Source organism: Natrix helvetica (genome assembly GCF_964273705.1).
Source record: "Natrix helvetica genome assembly, chromosome: 5".
NCBI lineage: Eukaryota > Metazoa > Chordata > Lepidosauria > Squamata > Natricidae > Natrix > Natrix helvetica.
Genome location: NC_138551.1, coordinates 19,704,306 through 19,721,451, shown reverse-complemented (window position 1 = coordinate 19,721,451; position 17,146 = coordinate 19,704,306). Strand labels below are relative to the sequence as shown.

Here is a 17,146-nt window from a genome sequence, read left to right as displayed (position 1 = left end):
ATTTTTTAAATGCCTGTTTATCTTTAGAGGTAAATAAGTTTTTTTTTCTGGTCAAAGAACATTCCATGCGGTTGGGATGGGAAGCCTGAAGAGAGGCTGAATTGACTATCCAACCCATCAATAGGTGGGGACTAGATATTAGATGTCTAATATCTAATCTGAAATCTTCAAGTAAGTGTATAACCATGCTAACCACATGACCGTGGAAATTGTCTTCGGATAATGCTGGCTTCCTCAGTCAAGAAATGGATGGCCATCCTCCTCCTTGAGTTGGACACAACTGACTGAGAAACCTTTATCTTAGATATTAGATGTAGTTATCCACCTTTCCTCTCCAACCTTTTGGCTGGCTAAGGAATTCTGGAAATTGAAATCCACAAATCTTAAAGCTGCCAAGTCTGGAGACCCCTGCTGTAGCACTTTAGGTAAATTTGGAGAAAACAGGTACCAATCCACCAACTAACCACTTACATGCTACTCCAAAATTTTAGCCTCCCTATCAAAGGTTGCAATGGACATTTCGTTTCTTATTCAGCCTGAAATCTTCAAGTAGCTTTTGCTGAGCTGCAGAAAGGAGCCAACCATTTAGTTCTAGGTCTGTGAACAGAAGTATCTGAGATAGGACATCCAACAGCTTCCCAAGCCATTCCCCACAGCCACACCGGGATGAAGGATGGCAGCTAATATCCAATTCAGAAAGTTGCCCAAGAGCAGATAGGCTTATGCAGAAGGTCTCCCATCCTTGGTCTGAAATACTGTTATTATAGCTGAGGTCCAGGTTCTTTAGCTGAGCCAAAAGCCCATCCTGGATGATCAAAGCTGAAAGAAACAATCAAAGAAATTAGGAGCAACAAAGAGGATTAGGAGACTGGAGGCTAAAACATATGAAGAACAGTTGCAGGAACTGGGTATGTCTAGTCTGATGAAAAGAAGGACTAGGGGTGACATGATAGCAGTGTTCCAATATCTCAGGGGCTGTCACAAAGAAGAGGGAGTCAGGCTATTCTCCAAAGCACCAGAGGGCAAGAAGCAATGGGTGGAAACTAATCAAGGAGAGAAGCAACTTAGAACTAAGAAAAAAATTCCTGACAGTTAGAACAATTAATCAGTGGAACAGCTTGCCTCCAGAAGCTGTGGATGCTCCAACACTGGAGGTTTTAAAGAAGAGATTGGATAACCATTTGTCTGTTGTGGTGTAGGGTTTCCTGCCTAAGCAGGGGGTCAGACTAGAAGACCTCCAAGGTCCCTTCCAACTCTGAAATTCTATTTTATTTTATTTTATTCTAAATGTAGATAAAGAGTTTAAAAACATGCAAGGTGTACTCTCAGATTGGATTTTGCACATGACTTTTTATTAAGCTAATCTATTTCACATTACGAGGATAAAATTGAGAGGGGAGACTCAAGTGAGCTCCCACTTATAAGAATTAAATAAAGGTCAATGTCTTGTACATTGCTGTTGTTAGGGAACTTTTTCCCAATCATGGAGTTACCACTGAAGAAGCCCTAACTATTTGTAATACAATTCCTGTGTGCTTCACACACACACAAGCTAAACATAAAGAATCTAAGTCTGTGATGGTGAACCTGTGGCAGTGTGGAGCCATATTTGCCAGTACCGCAGCCCTCAGCTCCGGCGCATGTGATTTTCGGCCTTCCGGAGGGCTGGAGGAGGCCATTTTCACTCTCCCCAGCCTTCAGGAAAACTTCTGAAACCTGGAGAGGGCGAAAAACAAGCCCAATGAGTCATTCCTGAACTTCCGGTTGATCCGTTGCGTCTGTTCTTTGCCCTCCTCGGGCTCCGTAGGCTGGGGAGGGCAAAAATCCCCCTCCTGCGCACATGGTGGGAGGCTGTTGCACATGCACAAGTGGGTTGGACACACACACGCACGATAGTGCACGCACGCCCAAATTTGGCATGCCTTTAGAAAAAGGTCACTGTACTAGGCCTATTACGTTTTCTTTCCTTCCAAGAATGCCAAGGTCTCTTTTTCTAATTCTTTTAATTCTCTTCTTTTCTGCATGTTTGCTTCCTCCCTTCTTCATTCTCTATTAGTTTCATTGGCTTTTTATGTTCTTTTTAAAACTTTTAATACCTTTTATAATAATCACCTGCTCTCTTGTTGTCAGTGGCTGCCATTTTTAGTTCTTACCAGGTCCCTCTCATGACTAAAGTGATTGACAGTTGGCTCCAAGCATCAATCTTCAATAACAAACCTGTGCACTACAATGTCTCTTTTTACTGAAGACTTTTTACTAGCTTTCTAAGTAATCCCCATCTTCCTAAACTAAATCTAGAAAACCTCAGAGTCATTTTTGTGTTGCTTATTCTAATGTTATTCCTTTTATTTTGACTCTTTATCTTTGCTACTAGGAGTTCTGGGAACCAGTTTAGAAGACACTAGATTGGGAAAGATTGTTGCTAAGGATTAGTTCACAATAAAAAGGGAGTCATTTGACACTATCCTTCTGACCAAACCTCCTGTGATATTTAGGAGATATGTTATATACCCAATGAACAAACAAAAAGTGAAATGTAGTTTTTACAGAACAGATGTGGAGGAATGGAATGGGATGGATACAATTCTGTACCTACCCAAATCAATCATGTCTTGATCCACCAAGCTGCAGCTGCTCACCCTTAACATTTGGATCTTTGAATCAGGATTGAAAGCTTTCAGAATGAGCTTCAAGTTCTCACCGATACATTTATTCCAAGAAAGATCTAGTAGCTTCAGTTCAGGAAGATGAGAGACAGCGTCAGCTGAAAAGATTAGCAATATCCCTTTGTATATTCTCAATGAAAGGCAGCCCTATGCATCCAACTGAGATTTCATCTAAATACATCAAATTGATTTTTCCAACATTTTATTCTTCCCGAGCCTTCTTTTATTACAACTAAGGAACAAAACTCTGTTCCGGTAGTCCAGGGGTGTTATCACGACTTTTTCCCCCTTCACTAAAACGGGTTTGGTCGTGGCCAGCATCCAGCCATCAGGCCATAAGTTTGGCACCCCTGAGGTAGTCCTTGACTTGCAACCAGTTGTTTAGCAACTGTTTAAAATCATGTTGTACCTGGAACATGGAAGTTATGACACAGTTCCAAAGTTCCAACGGTCAACCCACCCACCCCAGTCACATGACCACACTTTGGCATTCAGTAACATGGCTGCATTTATGTCCATTTGCAGCATGCCACAGTCATCTGATCACATTTTATGATGGTTTTAGATTTTAGAAATGTACAAATGGACTAAGAGCCCAATAAATTCTAAATAAGACTTGGAAATGAATCATAAAGAATCCTTCCCAAAATATTTTCTTTTGAATTTTAAAAATTGGACATTAGAAGGAATTAAAAGGAAGAAAGATTATGATTAAAGAAGAACACTCAAACGTGACTTCGTTTTACAGAACAAAGCAAAATATTTTAACACTGCATATACTGAAGAATATCTTTTAATAATGCACCAGAAATTAATTTTAAGAGTGTCTGCAGACTATATATGCCAGAAGAATAAATTCTACCAGAAAGAGGAGGAGGAAGACACAAGGAGTCAAAGACAGAATTTTAATGCGTTCTTACCTAGAGACAGAAATGAATCATGTTGCAAGGCACAGTTGCTGAGAAGCACAGATGTCAGTTTTGGTAAAAATCTGAGTCTGCTAAGAAGGTGATAGGTGGATATCCCTGCATTTGTATTTGAGGATAAATTCAGCTCCCGAAGATTTGACAAAAGAGGTATTATCTGGGCTGAAACAAAAGGTAACAAATACAAAAACCAAAAAAGACTTTATTTTGAACCCATTAATAGAAAACCAGCTCAATGTACTGACCTGTGAGTCTTTCATCTCCCCTTTGCTTCCCATATTTACTTGAACACAACATTTATAAATTCTTTGAAAAATTAAATAATAGAAACAGCTTAAAAATTATAGGAAATGGAGCAATTTCAATCTTAGGAGATAATGCAACTTGACCATCATAGCCAATATTGAAGAAAGCACTCACTTGAAGAGTGTCGTCTGTTGAAGTAATGATCTCATTGTGTTAAAATATCTTTGACATTAATGATGATTTAATTGACTAGACTGGGATATTTATCTCACTTAACCGAATAGACAAATCTATTTCTCTGCTGTAATTTTCAATAATGGCCCTCCTGCTCTCAGCTACTTCTGTACTGAGATATAAATTGCTTGAATTGATTTGTTAAAAGCCTGGGAGAATTGATGATTCCGTTTTTGCATGGGTGTTAAGCACTGCTTCTCCCTGCTAAATGATTTTACAATTCATTATAAGTCATTTCCACATATTTCTTACATAAAACCAACATGTCCTCTTCTGTAATACAACACTGGTGAAGATTCAGGATTTTAAGGTTACTTAAATTGGCCAAATGACCAGTTGAAGACTGGAAAACTCCTCCAATCAATTTATTGCACGATACATCTAATATTCTCAATTCCGATAAATATTGGAAAGCAGCATCTGAAATAGGAAAGTTTTTTACTAATTATATACTTTCTAACCATTACATGCACATTACATATTCATTTCTACAATAGATAAGTCATATTTCATCTATAAGGATGGGGTTCAAGGATTTACACAATACTATAAAAATATTAACATAATATAATAATGCTGAATTTACAAAGCCAAAATGATAAAAGCTGTTTAACTCATTGTTCACCATATCCACTAATTTATGTCATTTTTCCTTTGTCAGAAATGTGGCTAAAGCACAATCTAACAATTTTGATTAATTCAGAATTAACATTTGAACTGATGAATTCCTTAAATTATCAAATTTTAGTTTCAATATTTTTTCTATAAAAGTTTTAACTTACTACACTAAGAAGTTAAGTGCATTTAAAATATTCTTAAGCAAAAGCATCTAACTTAATTTTCTGTTCATAACTTGCATTTATTTCAAGATTCCTTATTCTGGATGTTAACAAAGTATATATTATTTCACGCACTCAGGTTTCAAACTGCTGAATTTAGCAAGGTGATGCTTAAGATCGGTAACCTAGCTAAGGTAAAGGTGAAGGTAAAGGCTCCCCTCGCACATATGTGCTAGTCATTCCCGACTCTAGGGGGCGGTGCTCATTGTCATATTTTCCCCTGACACTCATCTCCGTTTCTAAACTGAAGAGCCAGCGCTGTCCGAAGATGTCTCCATGGTCATGTGGCCGGCATGACTAAATGCCGAAAGTGCACAGAATGCTGTTACCTTCCCACCAAAGAGATCCCTATTTTTCTACTTGCATTTTTCCATGCTTTCGAATTGCTAGATTGGCAGAAGCTGGGACAAGTAATGGGAGCTCACTCTGTTATGTGGCGCTAGGGATTCGAACCACCAAACTGCCAGCCTTTCTGATCAACAAGCTCAGCGTCTTAGCCACTGAGTCACCGCATCCCCTAACTTAGCTAAACAATCATTTTAAAAAATGGAAATCTGAAAATGTCTAAAATGAAAAACTAAATTCAATTTACGTATGAACAATTCAGCTTTAATTACAGCAATGGAGCAACTCTATCTTCTAGCTTGATGGGCTAGAAATCTAACTTTGTTAATCCTCCTTCAAATGGAAAGACTATATATGGGCTTAAGTCAAAATGTGACTTCAAGCCCTAACTTTTTGTGCTTTGAGCATACTAACCTTCATCACCTCCCTCAACATATAGTTTTCAATCCCCATCCAAAAAAGATTGGATACAAATTTACTTGTGAAAAAAAACAACTCAGTTCCCAATCAACATCTGTATTTACCTAAGGAATGGAAGCCATCTTGTTCTAATCCACATGCGTTCAGATTTAATACTTGCAGCCTTGAGACAAAGCGTAGTTCCTGAGCAATATTTTTAAGGCTACATCCCAACTTTACATTGATTGACAAGTCCAGAATTTTGAGGCTGGGAATTCTACTTAGAAGCTTAGCTGAAAATAAGACAGATGCAGAGGAGTTAAGAACACTGGAAGACAGGATAGCAGACAGTTGCAAAGATATATATATATATTTTTAGAGTTTACTGCTTAGGAAATCACCCCAAGCATTTCTGAACTATGATCGCTAATGAAATATCACAGAGACATTTTAATAAAGTGTCTGAATATTCTTGCAATGGATTCCAAGTGTCTGAGAAAGTATATCAGGAATATTGGAAGAAGAATTCCCTCTTGATCATTTGTGATTAACATCTGAGATCTGGGCTAGACAATCTTTAGGTTGGGCAGTCCCCAACCTCCAATCTCCAGATCTGCCCAGCAGTACATCCTCAAAATTCAGGAACAAAACACCAAATATTATTTATAGCTACAAATGAAGGAAATAAAATGTCTTAGGTCTTTGATAGGCTCAGATAGGTCATCTTAATAAGAAACCCCATAGGAAAAGCATCAGATATAATTTGTTCTACTTGGCTTATATGCTGCTTCAATCCTAAAGATTCTGAGTCCTTGTAAATAACACAGATCAAATTTAAAATTTAAATATAAAAGTTAAGTCTTGAGAAAACACCATTACAGCAGTTAGATCTTCACATGCACCATTTGCAGGTACCCTAATATTATTGATATGAATTCTACGGAACAGACACTTCCATTATTGGATAAATCATTCCTATCCACCATGTTAATTCTTTCATGATGTAGAATAAACACCACGTCCTAATTCCCACCTCCCTTTCTACAGCTACAGTGTTACATATAAAAGGGATTAAGGTGAAAATAACCAATGGGCCCTCCTTATAGGTCATGTTAATTATCTACAGTATTTCCAATGGTTTTGAGAAGTTCTGGGACATATAGATACGGATATAGACATAGATATTGTAAACTATGGTGTTGTTCATGTTTCTCTCCCTGATTTTCCCTGATTTTGTTTTACTTTTGTCAGTTAATTTTTTTTAAAGTGTGCTGAAGTTCAATAATTAAATATCAAGCTATATTTTTGCTAGCTGAACTAAGTGCTGTGTGTGCTTGCTCTAATTGGGAAATAGATATAGTGGTATATACTGGATGCATCCTATATACAAATTAAACTGGAAGTTATCAGCAATAATTTTCCAATACAAATAACCAGCCTTGCTGTCTCCCAATCTGACTTCCAGGATAAAATGGACCAAGACTTCTCTATATATTGTCTTCCCATGCCAGTCTAACTCTGGCTCCATGCCAGTGACGTGCAGTCAGGTGAGGCAGGGGAGGCACAGCCTCACCACTGTCATCATGAAAAGAAAAAAAAATGTAAAAGGAAAAAGGCGAGAGCTGAGGTCAGGCTGAGCTAGTTGCTGCCTCACCGTGGATGACTCTGCTTAACTGTTTAAAAAAGCCTCTAAAAAAGCGCCCTCTACTATGAGGCAGGAGAACTGCATGCCTCATCTAGTCTGACTTTAGGTGTTTTATGATCACTCGAGCAGAGTTAAGCAAGGGTTAAAAGCCTAACAATTCCTGATGTAGATGAGGCACGCAGTTCTCCTGCCTCATAGTAGAGGGCGCTCTTTTGGGCGGGGCTTCTTCAGAGGACCCGAGGCAAGAGCAGAGTTGAAATCCTCTCTGAAACAGCTGGAAAAGGTACGAGTGGGTCGGAGGGAGGGGGAGGAATTCAAACTTCAAACTTCAAAGTGTAGTTTGATTGCAGGCAGAGCCACATTGCCTTTAAAAACCTGTAATCAGTGAAGCTGGGCTGAATCCTTCCAGGGCTGGGGGAAAGGGTGTGTAGTCCAAACCAACTTCTGTGTGTGTGTGTGTGTGTGTTTGTTTGAGAGAGGGGTTCGGAGGGAGGGAAGAAGGAGGGGAAGGGAGAAGAAAAAGAAAAAAGGAATCTTCTTTCGCAAAGGAGAAAAACAAATGCTGTCGCTTTAAATCGGAACTGAGCATGCCTGGCTGTGAAATTCTGGGAGTTGAAGTCCACAAGTCTAAAAAAATTTGAAACCCACCACTGGGTCAGTGCCTCACCAGCCATAAACCTCACCGCACGTCACTGCTCCATGCACAGTATAATGCACACAACAGACAGAGGGATGATATAATCTATAAGTGGAAACTGTAATAGGTAGTGAAAGCAACCTTGGGAGACAGGAGGAAGAGCCACAGCATAAGCAACAGTCTGATAAGAGAAATCTGAGTCTAAATGAGGGAGTCTCAGAAGGGATGAGAGTGTCTCAGAAGAGACCCTCCCTAGTTCTCTGCAACGTAAAGGCAGGAAGGAACTACTTTCAGACTTGCAAGATACTATTGCTATAACTAGGGGTGGGATTCAGCCAGTTCGGACTGGTTCAATCACATGTTAATTTTAATCTGGTTCACTGAACCGGTAGTTTCAAGGACTGGCTGACCCAACCCACCCCTCCCTTCCCCTCCAAGGAGTCTTCAAGTGGCCTGTTTTGGATGCAAGGTAAGTGCAGGGCCCACACGGAGGCTCTGGGAGGGTGAAAGTGGACCTACCGGAAGTACCGGAAGTCCGAAAATGGGCCTGTTTCCAGTCTCCGGAGGGCCTCTGGAGCCTGAGGAAGGACGTTTTCGCCTTCCGGGAGGCTCAAAGAAAGCCTCCAGAGCCCTGGGAGGGTGAACCCCCCCCCCATGGTGCAGGAAGCTGACTAGGCCACACCCCCATGGCCACACCCACCCAACAATCAGGCAGAGAACTGGTTGGTAAAAATTTTCCTACAACAATTGTAGGAAAGTCCTCATGATTTTGTGTAAAGTGTTAAGTCCTCATGATTTTGGTTTCCTGTATGGACCATTTAGAAGAGCTGGAAAAATCACGAGTTCATTCAATTAGACATTTAGTTTGAAGAATAAGCTGATACAGTGAATACTCCAAAGATGTTAGCATCTCTCTGCCACAGAATCGTACCTAGAGATTTGCCATCTTCCTGAGTAAGACAGCAATCTGTTGCTTTTAATGTATGGAGTTTAGAGCCTTTGAGGATTTTGGAGGTTAGAAGGGAAAGGCTTCCCCCAATGCCAGGATTCCATGATAAATCCAGTATTTCAAGGTGAGAAATTCCTTCTAGTGCTTCTCCTGTAGAATAATAATAATAATAATAATAATAATAATAATAATAATAATAATAATAACAACAACAACAACAACAACAACAACAACAACAACAGCAGCAGCAACCACATACTCAGCTGCTGTAAAAAAATCGCGCAGACTGACTATAAAATGCAGCACAATTCAGTGGCACAAATGATCCACTGGAATTTGTGCAAAAATTATAATATTAAAACAGCAACAAACTGGTGGGAACATAAGCCTGAAAAAGTCGTCAAGGGTCAGATGGTCAAGATCTTGTGGGATTTTCGCATACAAGCGGATAAAATACTGGCGCATAATACACCAGACATCACACTGGTTGAGAAAAATAAGGTTACAATCATAGACATTGCAATACCAGGTGATAGCAGGGTCGCCGAGAAGGAATATGAAAAAATTGTGAAATACCAGGACTTAAAAATTGAAATTCAACGATTATGGCACAAACCAGCAGTGGTAATTCCAGTGGTAATCGGCACACTGGATGCTATTCCAAAAGCACTGGAATGACATTTAAAACAGTTAAAAATTGACAAAATCACCATCAGTCAAATGCAAAAGGTCGCACTGCTTGGATCCGCACACATATTACGAAAGTATGTTACAACGTCCTAGGCCCCTGGGTGGGGCCCGACTAGTAATTAATGCCAAATCCGGCGAAACAACTGGCCGCTGTGATACAATTCTGTTGATGCAATAATAATAATAATAATAATAATAATAATAATAATAATAATAATAATAATAATAATAATAATAATAATAATAATAATAATAATATAAAAAATCATTTGGGATTCCTTGTGATGTTTCAGATATTGAACTGAATATGCAAAAAAAAATATCACGCATGTACAAAACTATTGAACATTTCAGTCATTGATAGAAGTGGGGTGAGTGAATCTGTAAATTTCCCTCAAATGTTTTTCTGTTCTTTATTTCCGTAGTAGCTTGAGAATGGATTTGAACTAATTTGTACTATTGTGTCTATTTTTGCATACTTCTTTACACATTTTAATCAAATGCCATTTAGAATCATACTTTCCTGAATATATACATTGCTGTGTCATTATGTTCAGGAATATATGCATTTTTGTCTTTCTTTTTATGTAGGTTTTAATGCAAAGTGCAATATGCATAGGGATATATTGGGGAAATGCCTTACAATATTGAGACAACAATCTTAATTTTGAAGGATAATTGAGTTTCTTTTGATAGGTATTGGCTCAAAAATGCAAAATTAGAGGATCAAATATGAACAGAGTAAATTTCTCTGCCATCAGTAATCACTGCGGCAGCTTTTACTTGTTGTTTTCTATCATGCAGGGCAGGGGTGGGTTGTGGCAGTCATTACTGCTGGTTTGCTCATGGGCGCTTCGTGCGCACATGATTGATGCAAGCTGTGTGCGCATGCACAGTGCAATAAAAATTGCTATGCCCAGAAGCAAAACACAAGATGGTGGCGCCACAGGCGCCGCCTGGAGAACTGGTTCAGGGGCATGGCAGGCCTGGGTCACTGCTGGTTCCAGAGACTCAGGCCGCCAAACCACTACCGGTTCAGCCAAACCGGTAGGAACCCACCACTGATGCAGGGAACAAAAACCTTATCTGGAGATAACAGAAGATACAAGCGGTAGAGCTTCTGCCTAGAAGGCAAGCCTTCCCTTCCCCTCAGGGCCTGACCGGTTCATGGAGAGATGGAAAGAGAGGAATTTAGACTTCAGGTCAGATCCAGTATCTTCCCCTGCTTTAGCATCAGAAAGGGGCCAGGTATATGCTAGAGATAACTCAACGATAATCTTAAACGATACCTAAACATGCCACATCCTTGGTTGTGAGCCTGCAGCTGTTCAGCTGGAGGATTTTCAGCTCTTGCAGATGTTTGAACTGAAGGGCCAGAGGTTCTAGTGCTCCTCCTATGAAGTCATTCCAAGAAAGATCAATCTCTTCCAAATCCGGCAGCAGTGATATTACAGTAGCTAAAAGGCAGCCAAGCAACAGAGAAAGATTGCTGACACACAACAAGGCTAGAATGTGAATAAATGTTATTATTTCTCTTAAATCCAATTCCTGCCTCCGAGTTTATTAGTTTATGGCTAACACCAAGACACACCGATGCAATCTACGTCTCTTCTACTGTATATACATGTAATTAAATGTGCTTCTCTTTAAAGCTTTTGCTGGTTCTTTATTCCCTATTTAGTTGAAAGAGCAATGTCACAACTAACCAAAATGAAGTAGGCTGTGCGAACAGCCCTTGGCTATATTTTCACACAATGAGTCACACATAAGTGCTATGATGTAGCGCTAAGAAAACAAGTTTGATGGAGCCTTGAGCATATATATTTTCCTGAGGTTTTTTTCCCTCTCCTCTCTAGCCACAAGAAGATGGAAAGTTTGACAGTACATTTCTAATTACTGCCATTTAATGTCACAAACCACAGACAGCTCTAACTATATCTTGCTCAAAGAAGCCTGCTTTGTAAATGGTAAATTAAAAATGACTTTTTTTAAAAAAATTATTAAACAGTCAATATAAGCAATCTCAAATTGCTTATTACACAATAATAATAAAAATAAGTAGATCATCTTTCTTTCTCAACATCATTAAATAAGAAGCAGGGAGAGAAAAAGACGAAAATCTAGCCTTTCACCAATTTCCATAATGTAAACTACTATCTATTGTTTTGTGAAAATGCATCAGTTGAATGAATGAATGGTAATTCCTCGTAACAGGTCTATTGCAACAAAACAAACAAACAAACAAATAATCTAAACCAGGGGTGTCAAACTCAAGGCCCCGGGGGGGGGGGTTGGATCCGGCCCACGGGGTGCTTATATTTGACCCATGGGTTCACCCTTGAAACAGTGAAGGACCGGCCCCGGTGCCTCTGCCAGTGAAAACTGAGCTCAGGAGGGCAACGGGCAGCCTATCCTGACTCTGTTTTTGGCCATGACAGCCCTCTGCCAGTGAAAAAGGAGCCCGGGCAGGCCCGGGCACAGCCTCCCTGAGCTCTGTTTTTGCTGGCAGAGGGCTGCAGGAGGCTGTCATGGACAAAAATGGAGCCTTGATGAGTGACATCGAGCTGGCCACGCCCATCCTGGCCATCCCCTGAAGTCAAACACAACACTGATGCAGCCCTCAGTGAAATCGAGTTGGACACCCCTGGTCTAAAGGAACTTTAAAGATGAGCAGATATTATGTGGGATAAATTCCTGTGGATGGAATTCATCAAATGCATTGGCGCTTGGTGGAAAGGAGGAATTGAAAAATTGAAAACAAAAGCCCATACAGCAAAGTCCAAACAGCAAGAAATTCAGGAACAAATCACCAAATATCATTTATAGCTACAAATGAAGGAAATAAAATGTCTTAAGTCTTTGATAGGCTCAGATAGGTCATCTTAATAAGAAACCCCATAGGAAAAGCATCAGATATAATTTGTTCTACTTGGCTTATATGTTGCTTCAATCCTAAAGATTCTGAGTCCTTGCGAATAACACAGATCAAATTAAAATTTAAATATAAAAGTTAAGTCTTGAGATAACACCATTACAGCAGTTAGATCTTCACATGCACCATTTGCAGGTACCCTAATATTATTGATATGAATTCTACGGAACAGACACTTCCATTATTGGATAAATCATTCCTATCCACCATGTTAATTCTTTCATGATGTAGAATAAACACCACGTCCTAATTCCCACCTCCCTTTCTACAGCTACAGTATTACATATAAAAGGGATTAAGGCAAAAATTAACCAATGGGCCCTCCTTTTAGGACATGTTAATTATCTACAGTATTTCCAATGGTTTTGAGAAGTCAAACACGACACTGATGCAGCCCTCAGTGAAATCGAGTTTGACACCCCTGGTCTAAAGGAACTTTAAAGATGAGCAGATATTATGTGGGATAAATTTCTGTGGATGGAATTCATTAAATGCATTGGCGCTTGGTGGAAAGGAGGAATTGAAAAATTGAAAACAAAAGCCCATACAGCAGAGTCCATACAGCAAGAAATACAGCCTGCTGTCGGGGGAAATTCTGGGAGTTGAAGTCCGCAGATCTTAAAGTTGCTGACCACTTTAAATGATTAAAAATGGTTCTTAGGAAAGGGCTTGAAGTAATAAGGGAGATTGGCTGGAAAGTTAAAGAGAAAGAAAATTCCACATAAGAAGAGCAGAATGAGATATTCCAAATTTTACAAATATTATATACAAAGTGGATTCTTGAAGGGCCCCAGAGAAAATAATTGATTTGTGTATGTATGTGTGTGAAAAGAAATATCACAAAAGTATACCCACTCAGCTCCATTATATCCACTGCATTCAACGAACAATTGTTTAAATCCAAATTCTTGTCCGAGGGCAATCTGCACATTTTTTTCCAGAACTGCTGAACTCTCCAATGACATGACATTGTTTCTACTGGAGAAGCAGAAATTAGCAAGTTATCTGGTGAACAAACAAATTAGGAATCTACCATTTCAGCATCTACCAACAGAGCCATGTCAGGCAGTATGAACCAACGAACCCTTGAAAAATACAAAGATATCCTTGTCGAATGTAGCTGGTGAAAATGATCTGATTTCGCCAACTACGAATACGAAAGACATCAGGCTGGGGACTTGGAGGCTGTGAGTTCCAGTTCTGCCTTAGGCACAGAAGCCAGGTGGGTGGTTCACATTCCCTAGAGAACGAGGCAGAAGAAAGCCATGGGAGATCATTCCTAAAACAATTGCCAAGCAAACAGCAGAAAATGGTCCAGGAAGTCCACAGGAATCAAGACGGATATAAAAGCACGCGGGACGCCACTCTTATGTACCTTTAGTTAACACACACATATAGTCAGAAAAGTTTGTGGAGTGTAAATGTTGACACAAGTTTGCTGACTCATTTTGGAAAAATGTGTTTGCCAAAGATATCAAAGTAAATTTGGTCAGATTCAGTGACGTGCGGTGAGGTTAATGGCTGGGGAGGCTGGTGACGTCATCAGGGAGGCGGGGAATGGGACCACATGTGCTGGAGGCACACATTTGTGCCTCCGCCCTCCGCAGCTCCCGGGCGCGCACGGACAGAGGTAGGCAGAATGGCGCTGATCCGATCTGGCGGGCGAGCGACCGAGGATCGGGCTGCCTCGCTCGCTCTTTCGTCCGCCCGGATCGCCTCGGTGTCGCTGTGGCTACCTCCGTCCGTGCGCGCCTGGGAGCTGCGGAGGGCAGAGGCAGAAATGTCGGCGTTTCCGGATGACGTCATCCGGGAGCACCGACAACATTTCTGCCTCCGCCCTCCGGAGCTCCCGGGTGCGCACGGATGGAGGTAGCCACAGTGACACCGAGGCGATCCGGGCGGACGAAAGAGCTCTTTTTGCCCTCCCCAGGCTCCTATAAAGCCTCTGGAGCCTGGGGAGGGCGAAAAAAGCATGTAAAATGGGGGGGGGGGTCAGGCGTTGTGCGCCCGTGCGCACTGGGAGGGTCATGCGTTGCATTATGGGTGCGGCACGCCCGCACACGACCCCCCTGCGCTCCCCCCACTTGTGGCACGCGAGCCAAAAAAGGTTCGCCATCGCTAACCTAAGCGATAGGTCAAGATAGCTTACTTGCCCTCATGCAGATATGGGAGCCCATGGGACAGGGAAAATATTCACAGTCACGTCCTCTTGCAAATGCAGCATGTTATGGTGAAGTTGTATGATAATGCACACATCACCATTTGGCCTCATCATGGTTTGCTATGGATGCCCCTGAATGCAAATTACACAGTGAAATCTACCTATGTGGAACAATTAGTCTATGCTTGAACAGAATTTGAAAAGGCAGCAAGTAAATTTTGTTCTGTGTATAAGCTGGATGGAAGAAAACATTCCAGTAGAAATCTGAGCAAAATAGGAATTTGTTAAACATTAATCAAAGCATTTATGCTTAGCCCCCCCTCTCTCCTCCCTCCCTCTCTCTCTGATCTTTTTAGATCTTTTTAAACTCTAACTTTAGATATGATAGCTTTAGTCTAGAAACACTATCAGCTGTATGTGATCTCTTAGATAAACATTGTGCAATCATTGTAACTTGCAATCTTCTCATCTCCCATCAGAAACAGAGTTCATATGCACAAATATAACAAAAATAAGACATATTTTAAGGGTTTTTTTCCTTTTAAAATTGAACAACTTCACATAACACAATTTAAATCAAGCAACTTACCTTTGTCATCCATTGTAAAATTGTTTTCTGATGGATTCTTGATCATTTTAACTGCTTCACTTTGTTTAGTTCTTCTTGAACAATTTCCACTGTTAACATAACTTTCCTGAGAAAAATGGGAAAATTTGGGAGAATGATGCCAAACTATTGCTATTCTAAAAATCTGTGGCAGAGTTCAAAAACTTAGAGATGCTACTCCAAGCAGATTTTTTCTCAATTGGTTTTGGTTGTTTTCTGTTCCCCCAAATTTTGCCTGAGATTTAGTAAATAATTTTGCTTAGATATTTTATTAAATACTCTACTGTCTTCCTTCCTTCCTTCCTTCCTTCCTTCCTTCCTTCCTTCCTTCCTTCCTTCCTTCTTTCCTTCCCTCCTTCCTTCCTTCCCTTCTTTTCTGAAGTTTCAAAATTAAAAGGAGAATAATTTTATAGGCTTTGATACCACAGCCTCCTACATGTGACACTTTACTGGTGTTGCGTTTGTTTTCCAAGGGTTGAGCCAATCTATAGCTCAAATTACAATACTTCAAGAACAATGTGAACAGTGTGTTCTCTAACCTTTCGCTCCCTCTAGTTTTAAGGATAAATTGATGCACTCTGAGAAAATTGTGGCACCAAATAGCTAAAAAATAATAATACCATAAGTAAAAGGAAGTGATCTCAGAAAAAAAAATCTGCTATTTATTCAGTGTATTTAATTTTAAAAGATCTTTGCAGACTTCATTTACTCTTTTATTGAGCAAATGATTGTTATTTTCCTTTTTATAGATTTGAAAGCAAACCTAAGAAATTAGTGCCTTGTCCAAAAGTAAAGATAACCCTGGCTAAATGAAATTGATCGATTGATTCTTTTATTTATTTCTTTAATTCAATTTGGATGCTTCCTTACTCTTGCCCATTTTTTGAATGACATTCAGTTCCAAACTGCAATGCATAAATGGGAAGAGGATAAATCTCAGAAAAATTATTTAGGTTCACAGTATAATATTATTCAGCCACAGGACAGAATAGGAACCAAACAGCAACATATGAAATTACTGATGAGTTTAATTCCAGAAAAGCCAACTGGGCAAGGTACTAAGGAAAGGTTTACGCTGCAAATCTTTGTGTTAATATTTTACATTTCCTGAATAATCATTTTGTTATTGTCATTGCCTCAAAGATGGCTAACCCTGCACTATGAATGTGTAGGAGTTAGCATATTGCAGTCTGCCACAAAGACAGGTGTTGTTTGGGTAAATACTCAATCTATCAAGGGTGTGAGCACTAAATGTGATAAAAACATTTCTAAAATCATGCCATTGTAAACTGACAGGTTGGGTAAACACTGACAAATGCTTTATTTGGTTTGCAAATTCCCAATATAGGTTTGATCACTTCCCACCCGTCAGAATCCTTGGGAGTACATTATGGAATACAAGCATCCTTCTACTGTAAATTGCAGTAATTTCAAGCTAAATGTACTCGGGTTGCAGAATTCTGTTCCAGATAGGAGAAATAAGTAGCAACAGAGAAGGCATCACGGAGTGGTACCATAAGATTCCACTATTTTGCTGAAGAGACTTGGAGCACAATGACCTTGCCTGATTTTATACGACAGGCAAAGACAACTGGGACAGATGATCCCATAAATTGCAAGCCCTAAGCCATGAATCTTTCTTTAACTGCACCCAGAAATCGACTGATATCCAGCGCAGCTCATAAAGTAGAATCAATGGAGATTCTCAATCATCCAGGTCAAGGTAATCTCCAGTAATATTATACTGCAAACTAGGGCATACAAAACCTTTGCTAGACCAATTCTCGAATACAGCTCGTCTGTCTGGAATCCACATTGTATATCGGACATTAACACAATTGAGCAACTCCAGAGGTATTTCACTGTTTGC

General features: G+C 40.0%; 2 protein-coding genes across 3 annotated transcripts in view; both read right to left on the bottom strand.

Moving 5' to 3' along the window:
- PHC3 (polyhomeotic homolog 3) overlaps positions 1–17,146 on the bottom strand; it is a 395,745-nt gene that overhangs the window by 165,344 nt on the left and 213,255 nt on the right. The gene's annotated exons all lie outside the window — the stretch shown is intronic.
- LRRC31 (leucine rich repeat containing 31) lies at positions 18–15,698 on the bottom strand. 2 transcript variants are annotated; one of them, XM_081956000.1, is made up of 9 exons: positions 15,259–15,698; positions 13,364–13,486; positions 10,866–11,033; positions 8,869–9,036; positions 5,781–5,948; positions 4,325–4,492; positions 3,587–3,754; positions 2,597–2,764; positions 18–819 (listed from the first exon to the last, which is right to left on the bottom strand). In XM_081956000.1, exons 1-9 carry the CDS (start codon positions 15,302–15,304, stop codon positions 500–502), a joined length of 1,497 nt encoding a protein of 498 aa, XP_081812126.1. In that variant the 5' UTR covers positions 15,305–15,698; the 3' UTR covers positions 18–499. The 2 variants fall into 2 exon arrangements, with proteins under 2 accessions (XP_081812126.1, XP_081812127.1); XM_081956001.1 differs by lacking the exon at positions 15,259–15,698 and adding an exon at positions 14,658–14,878.

Bases quoted from the DNA above. Each gene is read 5' to 3' on its own strand.
- LRRC31 (XM_081956000.1), bottom strand. From the start codon at position 15,304: ATGATCAAGAATCCATCAGAAAACAATTTTACAATGGATGACAAAG. The intron at 5,949-8,868 runs GTACGATTCTGT...TCTTATTTTCAG, and splicing joins GGAAGATGGCAAATCTCTAG to CTAAGCTTCTAAGTAGAATT. The intron at 4,493-5,780 runs GTAAATACAGAT...TTCCTATTTCAG, and splicing joins AGATGGCTTCCATTCCTTAG to ATGCTGCTTTCCAATATTTA.